This window comes from Protopterus annectens, chromosome 6.part0 (assembly GCF_019279795.1).
Source record: "Protopterus annectens isolate FY-2018-M chromosome 6.part0, PAN1.0, whole genome shotgun sequence".
Lineage (NCBI taxonomy): Eukaryota > Metazoa > Chordata > Ceratodontiformes > Protopteridae > Protopterus > Protopterus annectens.
Genome location: NC_056737.1, coordinates 705,372,937 through 705,391,173, shown reverse-complemented (window position 1 = coordinate 705,391,173; position 18,237 = coordinate 705,372,937). Strand labels below are relative to the sequence as shown.

The window sequence follows — 18,237 nt, the reverse complement described above, 5'->3', positions numbered from 1 at the left end:
CCAATGGAATATATAATTTTATCTCATTCTTCATACAATAAAAAAACTAGGGGAGTTTTAATACTTTAGAAGAAAATGTCAATATTCCTTAAATTAGCTATAATTATGAAGATAAAAAAGGCCTTATAGATATCGTAATAATAAGATTCAATAATAGAATTTGGACATTGGTCAATACATATGGTTTCCTGGTATAGGGATAGGAACAGTTAGAAAACCCCTAGAACTCATTAATAAAGTCCATAAGGGCAACTTGATATTTGGAGGAGACTTTAACTGTATTTTAGATAGCTCGGAAGCCACTAATAAAAAACATCTTTGTCTTGCTCCTATAGGGAGAATCCTTAAAAAATGGAGTGAGAATTTGAATCTAATTGATACTTACAGATATAAAGAGAATAACTCATTACTATTTTCTCAAAGAGATTACAGATTTGACACTCAAACTAGAATTGACAAAATTTACATATCTCAAGATTTGAACATGAAAATAATCAATTTCTCTATAATTCCTTGTTCTTAACAGCTCGGATGGTGTAGTGGTATATTGCTCTGACTATGTTGCACAGGGTGCCAGGTTCAAGACTTGGCAGTGATGCTTAACTTCTGTGGCTCTGCTCGACAGTGGCATAGGAAAATAATTTTATTGAGTGGCTAAAGCCAGGGTACATTTTTTGGCTAGGCTTGTATGGGCCCTAGGGCTGATAGCCTAGTACCTACCTATATTTATCAGACCATAATTCACTTATCCTTAAACTTGAAACACATTTTAAAAGATTAATTTTTACAACAAGAATTCTGGCATATATTGCTAAATTAAAACAATTTAAACCTTGGTTAGACTCTGAAATACAATACTTCTTAGAAACCAATCAGCTAGGAGAAACAAACTTAGTAATACTATGGGGCACATTGAAGGCTTATCTTCATGGTAAAATTCTTTCATGGTGTAGAAATAAAACAAAAGAATGGGAGTCAGAATTACATAATATTCAAAAACAAATCATAGGTACTAATAATGATAAATCAACAAATTCACTTACAAAGAAAAAAGCAATTGAAGATTTAAATAAAAAATATAATGAAATATTAACTCAGAAAATTAACCTGGCTCTAGAAAAACTAAAAATGAATTCATTTTCGATGTCACCAAAACATTCCCATAATCTAGCAATGAGAGTTAAAAGACAAACTACTGAAAATAATATTACAAAAATTATACATGAAGGGAGAAATTATAAAGCAGTATCAGACATTAATGACATCCTTGAAGCTATTAGGTATCATACACTGATTATCAATCGAATGACAATATGCATTCCAATCCAGTAGATTTAGATATAAATTTTTCTAACATGAATAAAATTCCAGAAAAATTAAAACTAGATATTAAAAAACAAATCTCCCTTAAGGAAATAGTTGATAAAATTAAAGAAAGCAAAAGCATCAAAGCTCCTGGAATTGATGGAATTGTAATTGAATTATACAAGGTATTCCCATCTTCAGCTGTATCGCTCTATCACAAAATCCTAAATGAGATACAAGCCCAAAACTTAATACCACCTTCATGGAGATACTCGTTAATTACTCCCATCTTAAAAGAAAATAAGGATTTGAAACTCTGTAGTTCTTACAGGCCAATTTCACTACTTAGTAGTGATTATAAAATTTTCGTTTCTATGCTAGTTAATAAAATCAACAAAATCTTTAATACATATTATAAATGAAGGTCAAACAGGATTCATCTATAATAGACATACCTATGACAATATCCAAAGAATTTTAACTCTTATAGACATCTTAAATAGAGATAACAAGAGAAGCCCTTTTAATAGCACTCGACATTGAAAAGTCCTTTGATACACTAAAATTGGACTATCTCTTTAAAGCTTTAGAAATTTTTGATTTTCCTCCTCACTTCATATCCTTGATAAAAATATATATAAAACTAATCTTGCTTATGTGAAACTTAGCCCCTTTACCTCAGAAGCCATTAAAATCTCCAAAGGCACCAAACAAGGTTGCCCTATGACCCCAATTTTATTTGTTCTTGCAATAGAACTTTTTGCGACTGTAATATGTCAAGATTCAAAAATAAAAGGCATTGACATATACGGTCAATTTAACTCCAAAATCATGCTTTTCACAGACGACATTCTACTTACGCTGGAAGCTTCACAATAATCTTTACAGGAATTAGATATACAATCCAAAAATTTTTTTTCATAGTTCAGGCCTATGTATAAATGATACAAAATCTAACTATATGTTTTTGAATAAAAAACATAATACTCATTTAATTCCAAATCATATAATTGGGGAACAGGTTGTCTCTTTAAATTATTTAGGAATTTCGATATGTGATTACAACCCTAGTTACAAAGTATAAAAATATTTTAACTACATTAAAATCTTTTACAGTAAAATGGAATAAGCTATTCCTAAAATCTGAGGACAGATTACAGTTAATAAAGCTGGTTCTACTTCCAAAAGTAAATTACGTAGCACAAGCTATTCCCATGTTACAGAATAAATTAATAAAATATTATTAAACTTTTTCTGGTTCCCAAAAAGAAATAGGAGTGCCTACTCTCATCATATTCGACCCTGGGAATTAGGTAGAATCAACTTCCTGGATCTAGAAACATATATCAAGGCTTCAGTCTTCAAAATAGTTATTAACTGGATAGACCCTAATTTTTCCTCTGCTTGGAAAACACTTCATACTACCATCTTTTTAAATGAAAACAAATTAGCAAAAAACCTACTGCTAAATGATCAAGTTAATAAATTGTGGTATATATTATGTGCTAATATACAATATGACGAAGCCTACTAAATTAAATTATGTAAATTACATTTTCAATCTATTTAGATCTTTCATTTCCAACATTCATATAAAGTTATGGTGGGACTTGCTAATTCCCTTCAGAATTACAAAAAACTTCTCTAACAAAATCCATAAAAGTATTTTTAATGAATGGGAATCAAAAAACGTTATTTGTTGGCAACACTGTATAAATGCTTGTCAGTACTAGACATACAAAAATTAGGAAATATATTTGATATCCCAACCGCAGATTGGCTTATTCTTCAAAGTATTTTATCTTATGCTCAAGAACTTTGCAGAATAATCAATAGTTTTTCCTTTAAAACTGAACCAAAATTAATATTCTTCATACAGGAAATGGTTTATAATACTCATAACTGGACATATTTAACACCAAAATTGTACAAAATCTTAATAAATTATAAAGTTAATCCTAAGCAAAAATGTTGGGACTTCATTACTGAAGGACATGTAATTAACTTCTCAATTGAAAGCAAAACTAATTTGCTGTACTCTATCAAATTAACTTCTAATATACAATCTTGGAAGATTTTCACATGAAAATTTTTATGTAGAGATTTTTATACTCCTAATAAGATATCTAAAATAAATCATTCCCAAAACACTTTGTTGGAGATGTTCACTAAGTTGCAAAGCTGATTGGTCCCACATAATTTATGATTGTAATTAAACCAAAAAAATATTGGGATGAGATCACTAACTCCCTTCAAGCCATCTTCACAAACACATTTATATTAACTAAGTCTTTGATTTTGCTGAATGTTAATGAAACAAATGAAATGTCTAAAAATAACTTGTATCTCCTCTGGTCCATACTAGCAGTTGCTAGTAAATTTATTACAAGAAAATGGAAGTCATCCTCGGAGCCCAATATTGAAGAATTCCTGATTTTACTGGAAGAAACAGTGCTACTAGAAATGAAAGTCAAAGAGTCAAGAATTTTTCCTAAAAATGGAACAAGAATCCTTGGAAGAAAATTCTTTCTCTTATTGTACCATTAAAGTCTAGCTCTATTTCCTATCCTAATAAGAGAGTGAAGTTGAAATTATTGTTAATGTGTAACAAAAAAAATCATTAATAAATTGTCCTTATTATTATTTAGGGCAATTGTAAATATTGTATATAGTTTGTTAAAAAAAATCACTCAATATATGCATGTATTAATGTATTGCTATTTTTAGAAATTAATAAAAACTGAGCAAAAAAAAGAAGAGAGGAGGGAATGTTCTGGTCAGATACCCTGCACTGACTGCTGATGCTTGGTTCAGGTCTTATAATTTATGAAGGTAGGCCTTGCATACACTTTGGCACCTTGCTTACTTGCATAATTGAAGATATTAAATATTTTGATTAGAATGCCAACTTTGCCATTTCTCAAAGTGATCATGTTAGTGTTGAGAATAATTGTATGCATCCAACTTACCACAAAGTTATTCTTCAGTTGCACTGTATTCAACCTGTACCACTTTATTTCTGCAAGGAATTTCTGATGTAAGACTGAATACTTTAATTAGGCACCACCTTTATTAGAGCTGTTCAAGTTTTGGGGATAATTATCCATTGGGTCCTGAACATCCTCATTGTATGTACTGTTTTTTGATTTGATATAATCTTGCACTTTCAAAATTCTTTTTGTCTAACATGAATTCCTTTTATAAGGTCTACAGTAATGTACTGCAGTTCCAAATAATCAAAATACTTAATTGTATCTGTCTTTATTTAAAGGAACTACCTGAACATTCTAATCAAAAGCAAGAACTGCAGAAGTTATCAGACCTTCCTGTATCCTTTAAAAAAAACACAACTGCTGAAGGAGAACAAAGTAGTACAACTGAAAGTGGAATTTGTGAATATCAAGAAGGAGAACAAAAACAAAGCTTTAAACAGGTCAAGGAAGAAACCGGGGAAGTGCTAAGTGAACATGCACCAAGAAAACAGAAGTTTACAGTACTTCAGCTAGTAGACGTAGGAGTCAGTAGATTAATTGAAGATATTAAAAGCGTTTCTGAAAAACTGATTCCTGATCAAAAAATGTCAACAAAAGATGATTCTGAGGGAATTTTGCCAACAGATACAGTATGCTTTTTTCATTTGCTTTCTGTTGTATTTTCCTGAGTCTTTTTCACTGTCTTAGATTATAAGCATGTGTGTTATTGTCAGGGCATTAGGCAGAAGAGCACCCTTGTATTATAGTTGTGATGCAACAAGTGTCATTTTGTGCAGTTGTGATTATCATAGTTGTAAAACAGCAACACTGCAACTACAATACAGTCCATAGGCATCACCCTTAGAGGAATGTGAAAATAGCAAAACAGAATGCTAAACAAAGTTTAAATGTCGTTCACTAAGAAAGTTGGAATATGGCAAAGTCTATACTGTAAAAAATGTATATGACTTTTATGAGTTTTCATTACATGGACACTTATTAATGCATCTAGAAGTTTGTTTAGAAACTTGTGACCTATCAAATTTCAATCTCATGGTCCCAGCTTACAGCTCAACCTTCTTAGTCCATGAATGACCTATTGCAAATGGATTCAGGCACATCACTACTTCAAATCTGTATTTCTGTTGTTACATTATTCTGTTTTTTTTTCTTTCTTTTTTTTTTGCTTATTGCTTGTCACTACCCTGTAGGCTTCAATTAACTTCCTTTAGTTGCCTTACTGTCCAGCTACAGCACCCCACACCATCCCATGGAGGAGTATCATCTTTCTTTTAAATATTTGCCTCAACAAAGACATTTTTTTCCAACTGGATTCTAGCATGGTATCTTCCATGGCTGTTTTAAGACATTTCTAATTTGTCTGTAGGCCTCTGTTTCCTTTGGCTGGTGAAAAAGAGGCAGTGCCATAGTATGCTGTATCTGTTGTGGGTTTGCATATCTGCACACCTGCTCTTCTCAGCTAAAGTGTACACGTGCCTTAATTGATTCTCAAACTCTTAAGTCCTTTTGCCCATGAAATGCAAGACTAAATCTTCCACAAAATGGCTGTCCTCAGGCAGGACATCTGCTAACATTGTTTCCTGGTATATATGAGCCAGTGTCACTCTTTACTCCCATACCTAGCTACCTGGCTGTTCCTCATTAACTGAAACTCAGGTCAGGTGATGCATATAGAGGGATTTATCCCTGCTTGGAATTGGACCAGCCACAAGAGCAAGGGCAAATCCAGCATAGACATCATGGTGGTTTTGTGGGAAGATTCCTGAATAACAGCTCCTGTATCTAGTGTTCATTCAACCTATGTTGGGGTAACACAGTAGATTAGTGAGAAGATCTCTGCCTACCAGCTCTAGAATCTAATGTACATTCCGTCTGTGTGGAGATTTTGTTTGCAAGGATTTTCTCAAGGTAGTTTGGTTTTAAAGTCCAGATTTAAGAATATTGCATCAACCCTTGTGTTCTGGCTTGGATCTTGCTTAAGGATGTGTGTGTGTATGTGAGCGTGAGTGTGTGGGTATGTGGGTGTGTATATGTGTGTGTATATGTATATATATATATATATATATATATATATATATATATATACACATACACACACACACACATTCTCTCATGGTCTTAGATATATATTCTGTTATGGAAAGAATTGTCCTGTTCCTGACATGAGTGTTACATTAATTGAAGAACCAATGACTAAACTAGATGACACATGCCTCTAATAAATCTATCACTAGATATTTGTATTTATTTATTTATTTTTTTCATTGAAGGGTGTTGCATTATTTGGTAAAAGAGATATAAGGTAGGTGATCCCAGCCACTTGGTCAGCTAAATAGCTCCCAATATGGTCCTAACTTGCTGCAGTTATGTTTGCAGTGTGAAAGTATTCAAGGATTAGAATTTGACTGGTTGTCACTTATTTGTTGGTATTTTTTGTGTGTTGATAAGATTAAGTACTATTGGGCTGTACTTAGTCAGTGAAAATGTTATTTAAAGTGTTTGTACTGAATAGAAACTAGCCACATAAGATAAGAATGCAACATATATGTGGTAACCTTTTTGCTGCCAAAATGAGTAGATATGCAGAACAGTTTTGAAAGATTTGACATATCCCTTTAAATAATAGGTTGGCCACACAGCTTATGGATTACATGCATGACCCCCTAACTGAAGTGACCTGACAATGAACTGTATGTTAAAGCATACAAATACTGCATATCATGTAAACTGGAGTTGTTAGATCTGATGAAGCCCAGCCACAGATGAAAGCGCTCTTCTCATTAATATCTTTTATTTTCAGTAGAGTAGTACATGTGGCTAGGGTTAAAAAGGTCCTTGTAGTTGCTGACCTAGTATACACCTACAAACCAAATCTCAACTGAACTTGTCCACAGTTTGTGGCTATTTGGTTCTTTCATGATTTCAGGGAGTCTCAGTCATCAACTCCACTCCTTCTGAAGTATTATTTTCCCTGCACTGTTGATAGTTTTGTGTAGCCATTAAACTAGCATTTTTTTCAGAGTCAATATGGAATATAAGCATACCCATGGCATAATACCATGCAATCTACACACAGTAAATGAACACAGGTCAAGATTAAATGTCAGATTCCTACGCCATGGGGCTCTGAGGCAGAAATCCTAGCTACTCAGGCACTGTATTGACCATTTCTTGTACTGTTTTCCAAATTGTCACAGTAACTCTTTCTGCAAATTGTTTGGCACATTATAGAAGGATGATGGATTACGAAAATGAGATGTGGACTTGCACAGATAAGGTGTAGAATCTAGAAACTCGGAAATATATGCCTATTTACAGGTCCTTTGTCAGACCTTAAGTATTGTGGTCTGTTCTAGTGGACTAGTAAAGGAAAAACAGACTCATCTCATTTACAGAGAGCATGTGGTGGATCTTTAAATCAGTAAGAGGGAGTACAAGCCTGAATTAATGACAAAAGGCTGAAGTTATTAAGCCTATTTTCTAAGGTATATAATGGGATGACAAGTGTTATTTGAATGCAGTGAGTAGAGAATCTGATGCAGAAATGGAAGGGGAAAGAAAGGAAGAAAATAAGAATACAAACAAGGGTGCAGGGTAAGTATACATGTCTGGAGGCATACCTTTACGGAGAGAGTGGTGCATATGGAGAACTGGTTTTCATTGCCACCTCTGAACTTACAGCACACTGCAGGAATTTGCACAAGGCATGTAATACTTTATAATGGGGAGCAGTTAAATGAGAGCTAGCCGGATAAAATGGATTAATTGCCTTTTTCTGTCAACTTCACTCACATATTTAAAAAAGATGCATCTAGTTTTAAAGACGCTTTTAATTTTATATTTTTAATAGTGTAGGAATGCACTTTAAAGAGTATCACATAAAACAGAATCTTTGCTTATCCATTGTATATGAAACAGACTTTCAAGTCAGTGATCTGCAGCTTGCATTCCTGTTGGTCAAACTGCCACCTTAATCTTTTTTTTTTTTGTAACTCTAGGACTTGAAAGACAAACTTTTGGCATCTCTGTGTAAATTTGAAGGTCTTCTAAGTCAACTTGTCAATTACAGCGGTTCCCAACAGAGTTACAAGCTTATCTCTGATGATATGTTTACTGTGTTGCAAGACTGCAAAAGGTATACCACTGAACTTATTGTATTTATTTATTTGGTTTGATATTTTCATTTCAAGAAAATATTTAGGCAGGAACAGTTTTTGTGACACTAGCCATTTAGTGTGCTAAATCATAAGTTGTACTTTCATTGATCACTTCTAATTTATCCCTAAATTTCATAATTTGTCATTTACTCAGTCTGGCCCTGGAGATTTTGGCACTTTGAATTGTACTGTCAAACATGGAAATAAGTACCATTGTAGAGCCGTACAAGGACAATGAAATGCTCTGCCTAGCAAGAATAATATTGCACATTGAATTTGTGGAAATAAACCTTCTGATGGCTGTACTTGCATCTTAATGAAACTTATGTTTTCATTTGGCTTCTGTTCCTGCTCAGTTCTACTCCTGAGCACTATTGGAAGTTTCTTTGGAGCATACACATGAAATTCTCCAAATTTCCTAAGTCCATAAATAATGTACCATTATTATCAATATGACAATTTATATGGCTCTCTGGAGTATTCAGTGTTTCTGTAACTGTGCAACTATTCCTGATGGTATACAGGCACATATTCCATTTTAACTTTTTACACTGCGAGTTGGCTTTACTATTTCTAGCATCTCATAAGCCAAACTAGAATGTTAAGTAAATTAGCAACAGTGCTGCAGTATAAACAGGAGTGTATCTTCTTATTTTCTATCCCATATCCCAGTAGCTTTTGGCTGAGTTGCTTTTCTTGGTGCTCTGAATATTTTAATCTGCATACAGATTTCTTTTCTGTACCTTTTGGCTCCAGAGCTTTAAAGGCATTTTAAACATATTACACTGTACCTGTGGCTAGTTCAAATTCAAAATGTTACTCCTCTCCCTGCTTCTTATGCATTTCAGATTTCATCATATGAAACTCTTCACTTTTTAATGATTATAATTGTTTTATTTTTGTTAAACAGTAGAGAAAAATTGATTATAATACAAGACAAAAAATACTACACTGCAAGGAAAAAGGAACAGCACATGAGGTATACTAACTACGTTGCTGCTATCGAAACATATGCCACATGTTTATATTATGAAAAAACATGTTCCATCTGAATGAAAGACCAGTGTCCAGTTAGTAGAGCATTTGATATATACAGGTACATGTGATCTTGATTCCAGTAACTGGAGATACTGAATTGTGGTATTATAGCTGGAAACACAAACAAATGCAGGAAGTAGATACTGAAAGCAATATCTTTTTAAAGTAACAGACTCAGTTTAGCTTTACTCATAATCAGAACATACTTGAGAAAGGACAGCCATAACTGGAGTTATTTTTTTTCTCTTTACCCAGTGCCCCCCCCCCCCCCGTAAATGGTTTGAGATTACACAAGTTAGATAGTAATTTAGCTGAATGATATGAAATTGGTATACCAAGCAAATAATTATACCAGTCACTGCAACTCTCTTTTGATAGTGGATTAGATTTTCAGACTGTGGGCACATGTATTGTATATATTTATAAGCCTAAAATATGTGAGCTGTAATAGAGTTCTCATCACATATAATACAGCTGGGTGAAGGCAGTTTGCCTATAACTGTTAGTTTGTAGGGAGACAAGCAGGCATTATGCCAGAAGCATTAATTGATGGTATGTAGATGAGTATGATAAGCTTTTTATATATTATTCCAGATTGCTTCCAATTTGAGATGGCATGTACTGTTTTGAGTAAGTAATAGTTTGGCAAGTGAGTATCAAAGGAGTACATACAGTTTAATACTGAATTGTATAGAAATTAATGATAGTGTTTCATTTTCAGAATTACACAGATGGACTACCTATTTAACAAATGAAACAAATTAATAAATTTAATAAGACAAATTAATTTACTTTTTTTTATCAAACCAATAAAGCGGGGAAAAACTTTGACTCTGCTGTTCTTACTATGTTTAGTTGTGAAGGTTCCATACTTTCAACATTTCTGTGGCAGAAATTAATAAACCATCCCCTGGTAAGTAATGGAAAAAAATGTCTTCTGGCACAAGAAAATGCATTGATCTTAGTGTTCATTATTGATTAAAATGTTAGAGTTATCATGGAGTACTTGGAGCACCATAAATTCTCGGAACAACCAGCCCTAGCCATTCAGCAGGGAGGAATCAAGCTCTGACTGTGATCCAGGCAATCTGTGTTTGATTAGTAGCTTCGGGTATGGAAGAGCCAAAGAGAGGAGGATGCACAGCTGTGATATAATCGTTCAAGCGGAGGGTGTGGTACTGCCAGTCTGTCTCTTTTTGTGCTGCGTGTGGAAGCACTGCACTATGTCTGCCCAAGCCTGTGATAGTAGCCCTTATCTTCGTATGCAGGGGTGCACTCATATGTAGCTAGAGGGGCATTGGTAGACCCTGCAGTGATGCAGGTGCATATGTCACCACCAGTGGTGCTGTTAGGGACATTTAGAAATAGCCGCATTGCTCATATTCTAGATAATGTGAAGCAGGGGGGGAGGATACATTGTATAGTTCCTGTCCAGGACAAGTATGATTGGCCACAATAGGGCCCCAGACCGAATGTGGCCAGACTCCCCTGAATGGTGCAGATGAGGATGTGCAGTGCCATGGGAGCAAAAAAAGGTGATTTTATGTGAGCAGGAGCACAAAATACTCTAATGGATGTCAAGATGGTGGCCTCCTCTAAACAGCTAAGTCTCATAAAGAAAAGGGTTGATGGTCAGCAGGTATGTCGGCAAAAATACAGAGAAAAAATGAATTGTTGGAGCAAACTCATTTTTTAATTCAACTGTGAGTAACCAGTATTAGTAGTTTAATAGCATTTTGGTGAAGAAATATACACATATTCTGTCTGTGCAGGGAACAGATGAATGAAACACTTAAACTCTTAATAAATGATTTTATTGTCAAAGTCCAGAGTGGGTATTATTAAACCCAGTAGTATTAAGGTATATAGAACTCTAGGCAGTTAAAACTGTAAAAGACCAACAGATCAAGCATCTTTATATTACTTATTTCAATTGTGGGTCTGATAGATTAATAAGACTTACTTGTTGACTACTATTACTTCACAAAAATTTCAAAATAACCTTATTAGCAGATTTAAAAAAATATATTCACAATGCATGAAAGGGGTTAATAAAAAAAATGGAAAAGTCTAGGAAAGATGGTCATTTTTTTTTCAGTTATAGAAAATCTTGCAAGCAAGCTGAATTTAAATTTATTCCAGTTTTCCAAGTGTCCAAAGGAACAAGGTTGATTTATGAAAGTTTACTTTATGATTTGTGTCTTTACTGTAGTCATGAGTCCTCACTTCGGTAGTACCAAGCAGCATCTCATTTTCATATATAAACAAAATACAAATTGTTTTGAGCGCACTTCTTTTTTCACACATCTTTGAAAAAAATCTTTCTATCAATATTTCTATAAAACTGAATAACTGCAGGATACTTCTTGCCAGTACTTGAGGCTTGTATTTCAATGCATCATACTTCTTGAGTACTTCATGGCTCTCTTTTGCATCATTATTAGTGTTGCAGTTTGGCAGCTCCATTGGCATTGAGTTTTAAGCCCCTTAGTAAGACCCACGGGGCCCAGGTTTGAACAGAGGTTCAGGCCTGCTGCAGCCAGTATAGAGGAAAGGAAGAATGATGGGGCTATCCCACCTCACCTCTCTTGCGGGGGGGGGGGTACTTATGGCTGGGCTACTCATTCCCATTGTAGTATCTCAGGTAAAGACTAGGGGATCTCATGGGAGTGCTGGATTCAAGGGTGGTATGACAGTCCTGTCACTGACTTTCAGAAACAGCATAAGAAAGTTCCAGAAGCTGAGCTGCCTAAGTCCTGCTGGCTTTAGACCTAATGATCGACAGAGATGGACCTGTTCTTCCATATGTAATGTTGCATTAAGTAAATAACTTTTGTTTAGTGTATGTAAGTAGCAGGCAATTGCTGGCACAGTCCCTGGGGTTTGGCATGACTCCCTGGAAAATGTTTTAATGGATTACTAAATGTTTTAGATTTTGCTGACTTTTTTTAGGCTTTGAGTTTCACAACTACAAAAAAACTAATCAGATTTATAATAAGGAACTTTCTGACCTATGAAGTGAATGCTTCTTACAGTGTAATTTTATAGAACAATACTAGGATGGATCACCTTCATTACTTCTGAACAGCCAAAACCATGCTGGCTTTATTTGTATACTGTACATTATTTTCCTCATGCTTCTAAGTGATTGTTGTAACATCTTTCATAACCTGTTAACGTGGCATGCTACTTAAAGGCTTGAATGCAGGAGCGTGATTAATCAATAAGCTGGATGGCTTGTATAGTCACTACAGTAGTTAAATGTTACATAAATAATGTACTGTTCTGTTTCAAGTTGTTAGACAAGTATGTAAGGTATGTTTTACAGATTTTTCCTTCTTTTCTAGTTTAATTTCAAAGGCTTCTGGTGAACTAAGTACCTGTGAAATAAACTTAGAAGAACACTTATCCAAATTGCTTCATGATTTGCAGCAGTGGTCTTCTACTGCTCATAACTTAATGCCTGAAGGCACTGAATTATCTTTTGAGTCCACCCACAGTCTTGACAATCTTCAAGAAATTCAAGTAAGTAATGTTATTTGTAGTTTTCATTGAAGTAGTTACTATCCTTTTTTGAGATATTTGTCAGCTTGAATATAGTATTTTTTTCCTAAGTGGTTATAATTATATCAGTTAAACCAGTTTTGTTTTCTTTTTAAATTTACTTGAACATTTTAATCTTAGAAATTGTTTTAAATGTCACACTTGCATCTGTTAAAATGAAATTTATAAATAAATTAGGATGGCTGTAGTGGTACAGCAGTTAGTGTTATCGCCTCACAGCAAGAGGCTCTCCGGTTCGATCTTCGGCTGGGGTATCTTCTGTGCGGAGTCTGCATGTCCTCCCTGTGGTCACGTGGGTTTCCTCCAGTTTCCTCCCACATCCCCAAAGACATGCTGCAAGTGGATTGGATGCACTAGAATTGGCCATAGGCATGAGTACATGCGTGTGTGTGCCTTTCGTGGAAGGTTGGGCGCTGCAGCTGGCAACTCGACACCTTAATACTCCACTGCCAATCATGAGCAGACAAGGTGATCTGCTGTGGCGACCCCTAACTGGGAAAAGCCGAGAGAGAGGTTATTTAATTAAACTATGCCTTGGATTAAAACTACACTAAGGTGTAGAGTATATAACCTTCAGAAATTTTAAAATAAACATATGGTTTTGTAAAGAGTATATTGTATCCAAAACAATATACTAAGAAAAGCTGCATATGTGTATTTAAACTCTGAGAATCGGTATGACTTCATGTTTCCAGCCTCTGGAAGTAAGTGAGAGGGTCTCTTATTAAGGTGTGAGAGTCATGGCTGACACGCATTTTCAGCTGGTGAAGGGCTAAAAGACTATCTCTGCAATGGCAAACTCCATCAGTTTTCCCCATTTCTAGAAAGAGGACAGAGTCCATTTTTCAGTGATTGAGGTGTCATACTCATTGGCCTCTCTGGAAAGGCATATACCAAGGTGCTGAAAGGAAGATTTCCTCAAACAGTTGAGCCTCGGATTCTGGAGGAGCAATATGTATGTTTATAGGCTGTATGATGGTGTGAGGTATTGCCAGCCGTAAGGCAGTCAATGTGTGACATATGCCAGCATAGCTAGTTGGAGTTTTGTAAAGAATTATATGTCATTTGTATATCAAACTAATTTGTACAGGTGCTTATGTTGAAAATGTATTTGTAACAGTGGGTCTTGCTGGACAGAAAAGAAATACACCTGTATGTCAAGACTGTATTGTAACTGTTGAAATTAATATACTGCAACAGAGGATACTGAAAGAGAAGAGGTTAATCTCAGTCCAGCTAACTTTAAAAAGTAGTCTGAAATTAAATTACCTGGTTTAGGCCATAAAAATTGAATGTTATATTTATGAATACAGCCAGAGACAAAATGCCTGTAAAAACCAGGACTAGGGGTCCTACTGTATTGTCCTTAGGGGTGAACTAATTGCTACCCTGGAAGGGTGGAAGCTTTTGAAATGGTTTTATAGCTTCCAGATGCTGTAACACATCCTAGCAAAGCTCTCTGTGTGTGTATTATGACACACGTGCAAGATTTTGGTTCAGTAGTGAGCAATGGTGTGGATATTAATTGAACTTCTGTAGCCTGTAGCCAGTTGTCACTGAAAGTGTGTGTACTCTCAGCATACACAAAGTAAGCATGCAGAGTTTTCATTTCACAACAGATTTATTTATTTTTTGTTAGTTTAGTCTGAGAAAGCAGGCAGAGATTTCTTCCACAATTTACAGAGGGTGAAAGTTTTATTCATGTTTGAAAGAGTATGTAAACAGTATAATGTTAACCAAGAGCTCTGGGTATGGTTCCTGACCCCCTTACTCCATGGTAAAACTGTATCTGCTATTTCTAAATTGTCTGATACTGATTGTTTAAACTATGATAAAGTAAAACAATGTTTATTGGAATGTTTTAAGTTAACACCTGAAGCTTACAGAAAAAAGGTTTGTGAGCATAGATACAAGGCAGATGAAAGTGTATGTGATTATATTGCTGAGTAAAGCACTTATTTTCATAGGTGAGTGAGTGGGTGTCAAGTCACCACTTTTGAAAGGCTGGCAGACCTTTTGGTGAGGGAACAAGTCCTTAGCACTTTGCCTCAGGACATGAGAATCTGTTTGGCAGATGGGAAGTGTAACTCTGCAGATGAACTGGAGAGTAAAGGGGATCTCTACTTAGCAAGCAGGGCATCACTGCACAATAAGGGGATACCCAGTGCTGCACATATATATAAGGGAACCCATGGTGGGCAGCCTGAACAACCCCAATAGAGTCCACCAGTAACAGGGGAAGCAACTAGTTCAGGTACATGGCACAGATCAAGGGTTAGATGTTTTAAGTATAACCAGTGGGGCCATGTAGCATACAACTATCCAAAGAAGCAAGGTGGGAACAAAAGGTGGGGGAGCTGAGCCACCAAGTAGGAATAACCGTATGCCAGTGGTAAGTTGTCTGGAGACAACAAGGGCCCCAGACTATTACCAGAGTTTATATCCTATCTTAGTCGATGGAAAACACACCACTGCTAAGAGAGACACAGCCTCTGACAACCATTGTGAAGGCTTCAGTGGTTAAAGAAGAACAATACTTGCTTGGGCATCCACTCCAGTCACAGCTTTAGGAGGGACCCCATTCGAATGCCTTTGGTCAGGGTTCACCTTGACTGGGAAGGTGGAAAAAAAGCAAGCAAGTAGGTGTGTTTGAGGATATCACTGCAGATGTCCTGATAGGGAATGATTTTGATAATGCAGTGCCTTGTGTGCATATAGCTACATGCAGGCAGGCTTAGTGACAAGTATGCGGGGCTGGTAACCTGGGGGAGACCCAGACAGACCCCACACCTGAAACCAGGGCTGGTGGGCTGACTATTTCAGGGAGTGAGCTACCCTGTAGCAGTGAGCCTGAAGGTGAGCCACAGCTGCTGGTAGGTACTGATGCTCCCTTGCACAGAGTGACTGCAAAGGCAGAGGTGAGTGGTAGTACCCAGGCTGACAATGAGGCACCACTGTCAGAAGATACCAGACTTCCTGTGGATGGGGAACTGGGGAGAGTCACAAAGGTAGAGTTGGGATAAGCTCAGCTCTCCAACCCTACAGTATGAGGCTTGAGGGAGGTAGCTAGGAAGGCACTTGATTCTCAAGGAAAAGGGGAGTCTGTATACTGGAACAAAGGGTTACTGTATAGAGAGTGGATCTCTGAGGGAGGGCTAGAGGGTGAGATAATACAACAGTTGGTAGTGCCTAGAGCCTACTGTCTGGTATATCTAGCCATAGCCCATGACATTCCTTTTGCAGGTCATATGGACATAAAACATACCAAAAGATGTTTTATGCAGAACCTTTATTGGTCTGGGATTGCAAGGGATGTAACGGGGTACTGCAGGATCTGTGAGCAGTGCCAAAAAGTAGGCAAGGCAGGAGACAAGGTCAAAGCTCCTTTGCCGCCTTTGCCTGTGCTTGAGGAGCCATTTCAGAAGGAAGCTATGGATATTGTGTGGCCTCTGAGTATCCCAAGTTCCACAGGGAAGAAGTATATCCTGGTGGTAGTAGATTATACTACTAGATACCCTGAGGCAGTGGCTCTGTCCTCCATCAAGGCAGAGAAGGTGGCAAATGGTTTGTTAGAGATTTTCAGCAGGGTAGGTTTCCCAACAGAAGTATTTCTTGTGAGACCTTTTGTCTTGTCTATGGGAGCGCTGTGGGGTAAAGCATCTAAAGACCTCCCACTATCACCCCCAGACTAATGGTCTTGTGGAGAGGATAAAGTCTGCACTAAAGACCATCCTACTGACATTTGAAGACCAGTTTAAGAGAGAATGGGACACATATTTGCCCCGTCTGCTGTTTGCATTACAGTAAGGTACCCCAGGAATGCACAGGTTTTTCACTGTTTGAGTTGCTGTATGGGCATAGGGCGAGGGGGCCTTTAGATTTGATTCATGACGTGTGGGAAGGTGAGTGTGAATCCCACAAGGAGCCTGTTGTGGTATATGTCCTCACCCTCAGGACAAGGCTTAGGGAGCTCATGGGCTTGGCCTAGGAGAACCTGGCAGGAGGCAAACAGCAGAAAAAAGTCTGATATGACAGGAATGCTCAAGCCCAAGAGCATGCTGTGGGATAGTAGGTTATGGTTCTCTGCAGGTAGCTTGGGAGGCACCCTTTGAAGTGATAAGGAAGTTCAGTAATGTTAACTACATAGTAAACTTGCTAGGCAGGAGGCAGGGGCACAAATTGTACCATGTTAACATGATGAAGCCTTACCATTGACAGGGAGGACCGGGTACTGAATATTTACAGTAGATGGCAGGAGGAGTCTATTACTTTTTAATATTTCTTGTGATTAATAGTCTCTCCCATTAAGTAGATTTTCACAACTTACTCCAGGTGAAAATTTGTGAATGCCCATACAGTCATCCAGACTGGCTGTAAAGGTCACCATGGAAGCATTCTGCTTGACGTATACGGGGAGCCTGTTGCAAACATTGAGAATATGCTGTGTTCTTTCTTTCATTTTACTTTTTTACTTTTAGTAACTGAACAGGTGCACTGGACCAAGGATCCTTTTCATGCATGACATTGGCCATTGCAGCTAGTACACTGAGTTAAATGTACAGTACATTGACAAAGATTGCATTCAAATAATACATTACACTACCACTAGGATTCATTAATGCCGATGCAAAGTGTGCACCTTTCTGTGTGAACAGACAACACAAGCATAACTCACACCTTCTTCCTCTTAATTTTAGTTTTCCTACTGATTTTCTTGTGGACTTAAATATCAAGCAGGATTCATAAGGGTTACCACAAAGTGTAAATGACGTGTACACAGTGTAATCTTTCTGACTGACCAGAAAGCAGAAAAACTGTGAGAAGGATTTTCTTGAATAAAGATTGCGTACACTTAGTGTACATGTTGTATAGGCGTTAATGATTTTGGCCCTATGTCTTGCACAGGTTGTAGAATTACAATATATTTTTACATAAAATACACTTAAAAACAGCATTTTTGATAATCTGATGTAATATGTTGACACAGAACAGTGCACTCATAGTTATTTACTATGAATCTGCAAACCTGTGGTAGAGTATTGGTGCAGAAAGGCATACAAAAGGAAACCTTAATTATCGAGTATGAGTAACGTGTGAAATCTTGACTCGAGTGTATTAGCTTTGGGCACGGTAATGACGGGCAACAAACAAACTAGTGTTATAGAGTTAGGAGGCTTTCC

General features: G+C 36.6%; 1 protein-coding gene across 1 annotated transcript in view; it reads left to right on the top strand.

Annotated features, from left to right (window-relative positions):
- SYNE2 (spectrin repeat containing nuclear envelope protein 2) overlaps positions 1 to 18,237 on the top strand; it is a 3,814,665-nt gene that overhangs the window by 1,435,387 nt on the left and 2,361,041 nt on the right. The window contains exons 41-43 of the mRNA XM_044073561.1: positions 4,577 to 4,927; positions 8,297 to 8,433; positions 12,841 to 13,018. Coding sequence (XP_043929496.1) covers positions 4,577 to 4,927; positions 8,297 to 8,433; positions 12,841 to 13,018 — 666 coding nt within the window. The remainder of the gene's footprint in view (positions 1 to 4,576; positions 4,928 to 8,296; positions 8,434 to 12,840; positions 13,019 to 18,237) is intronic.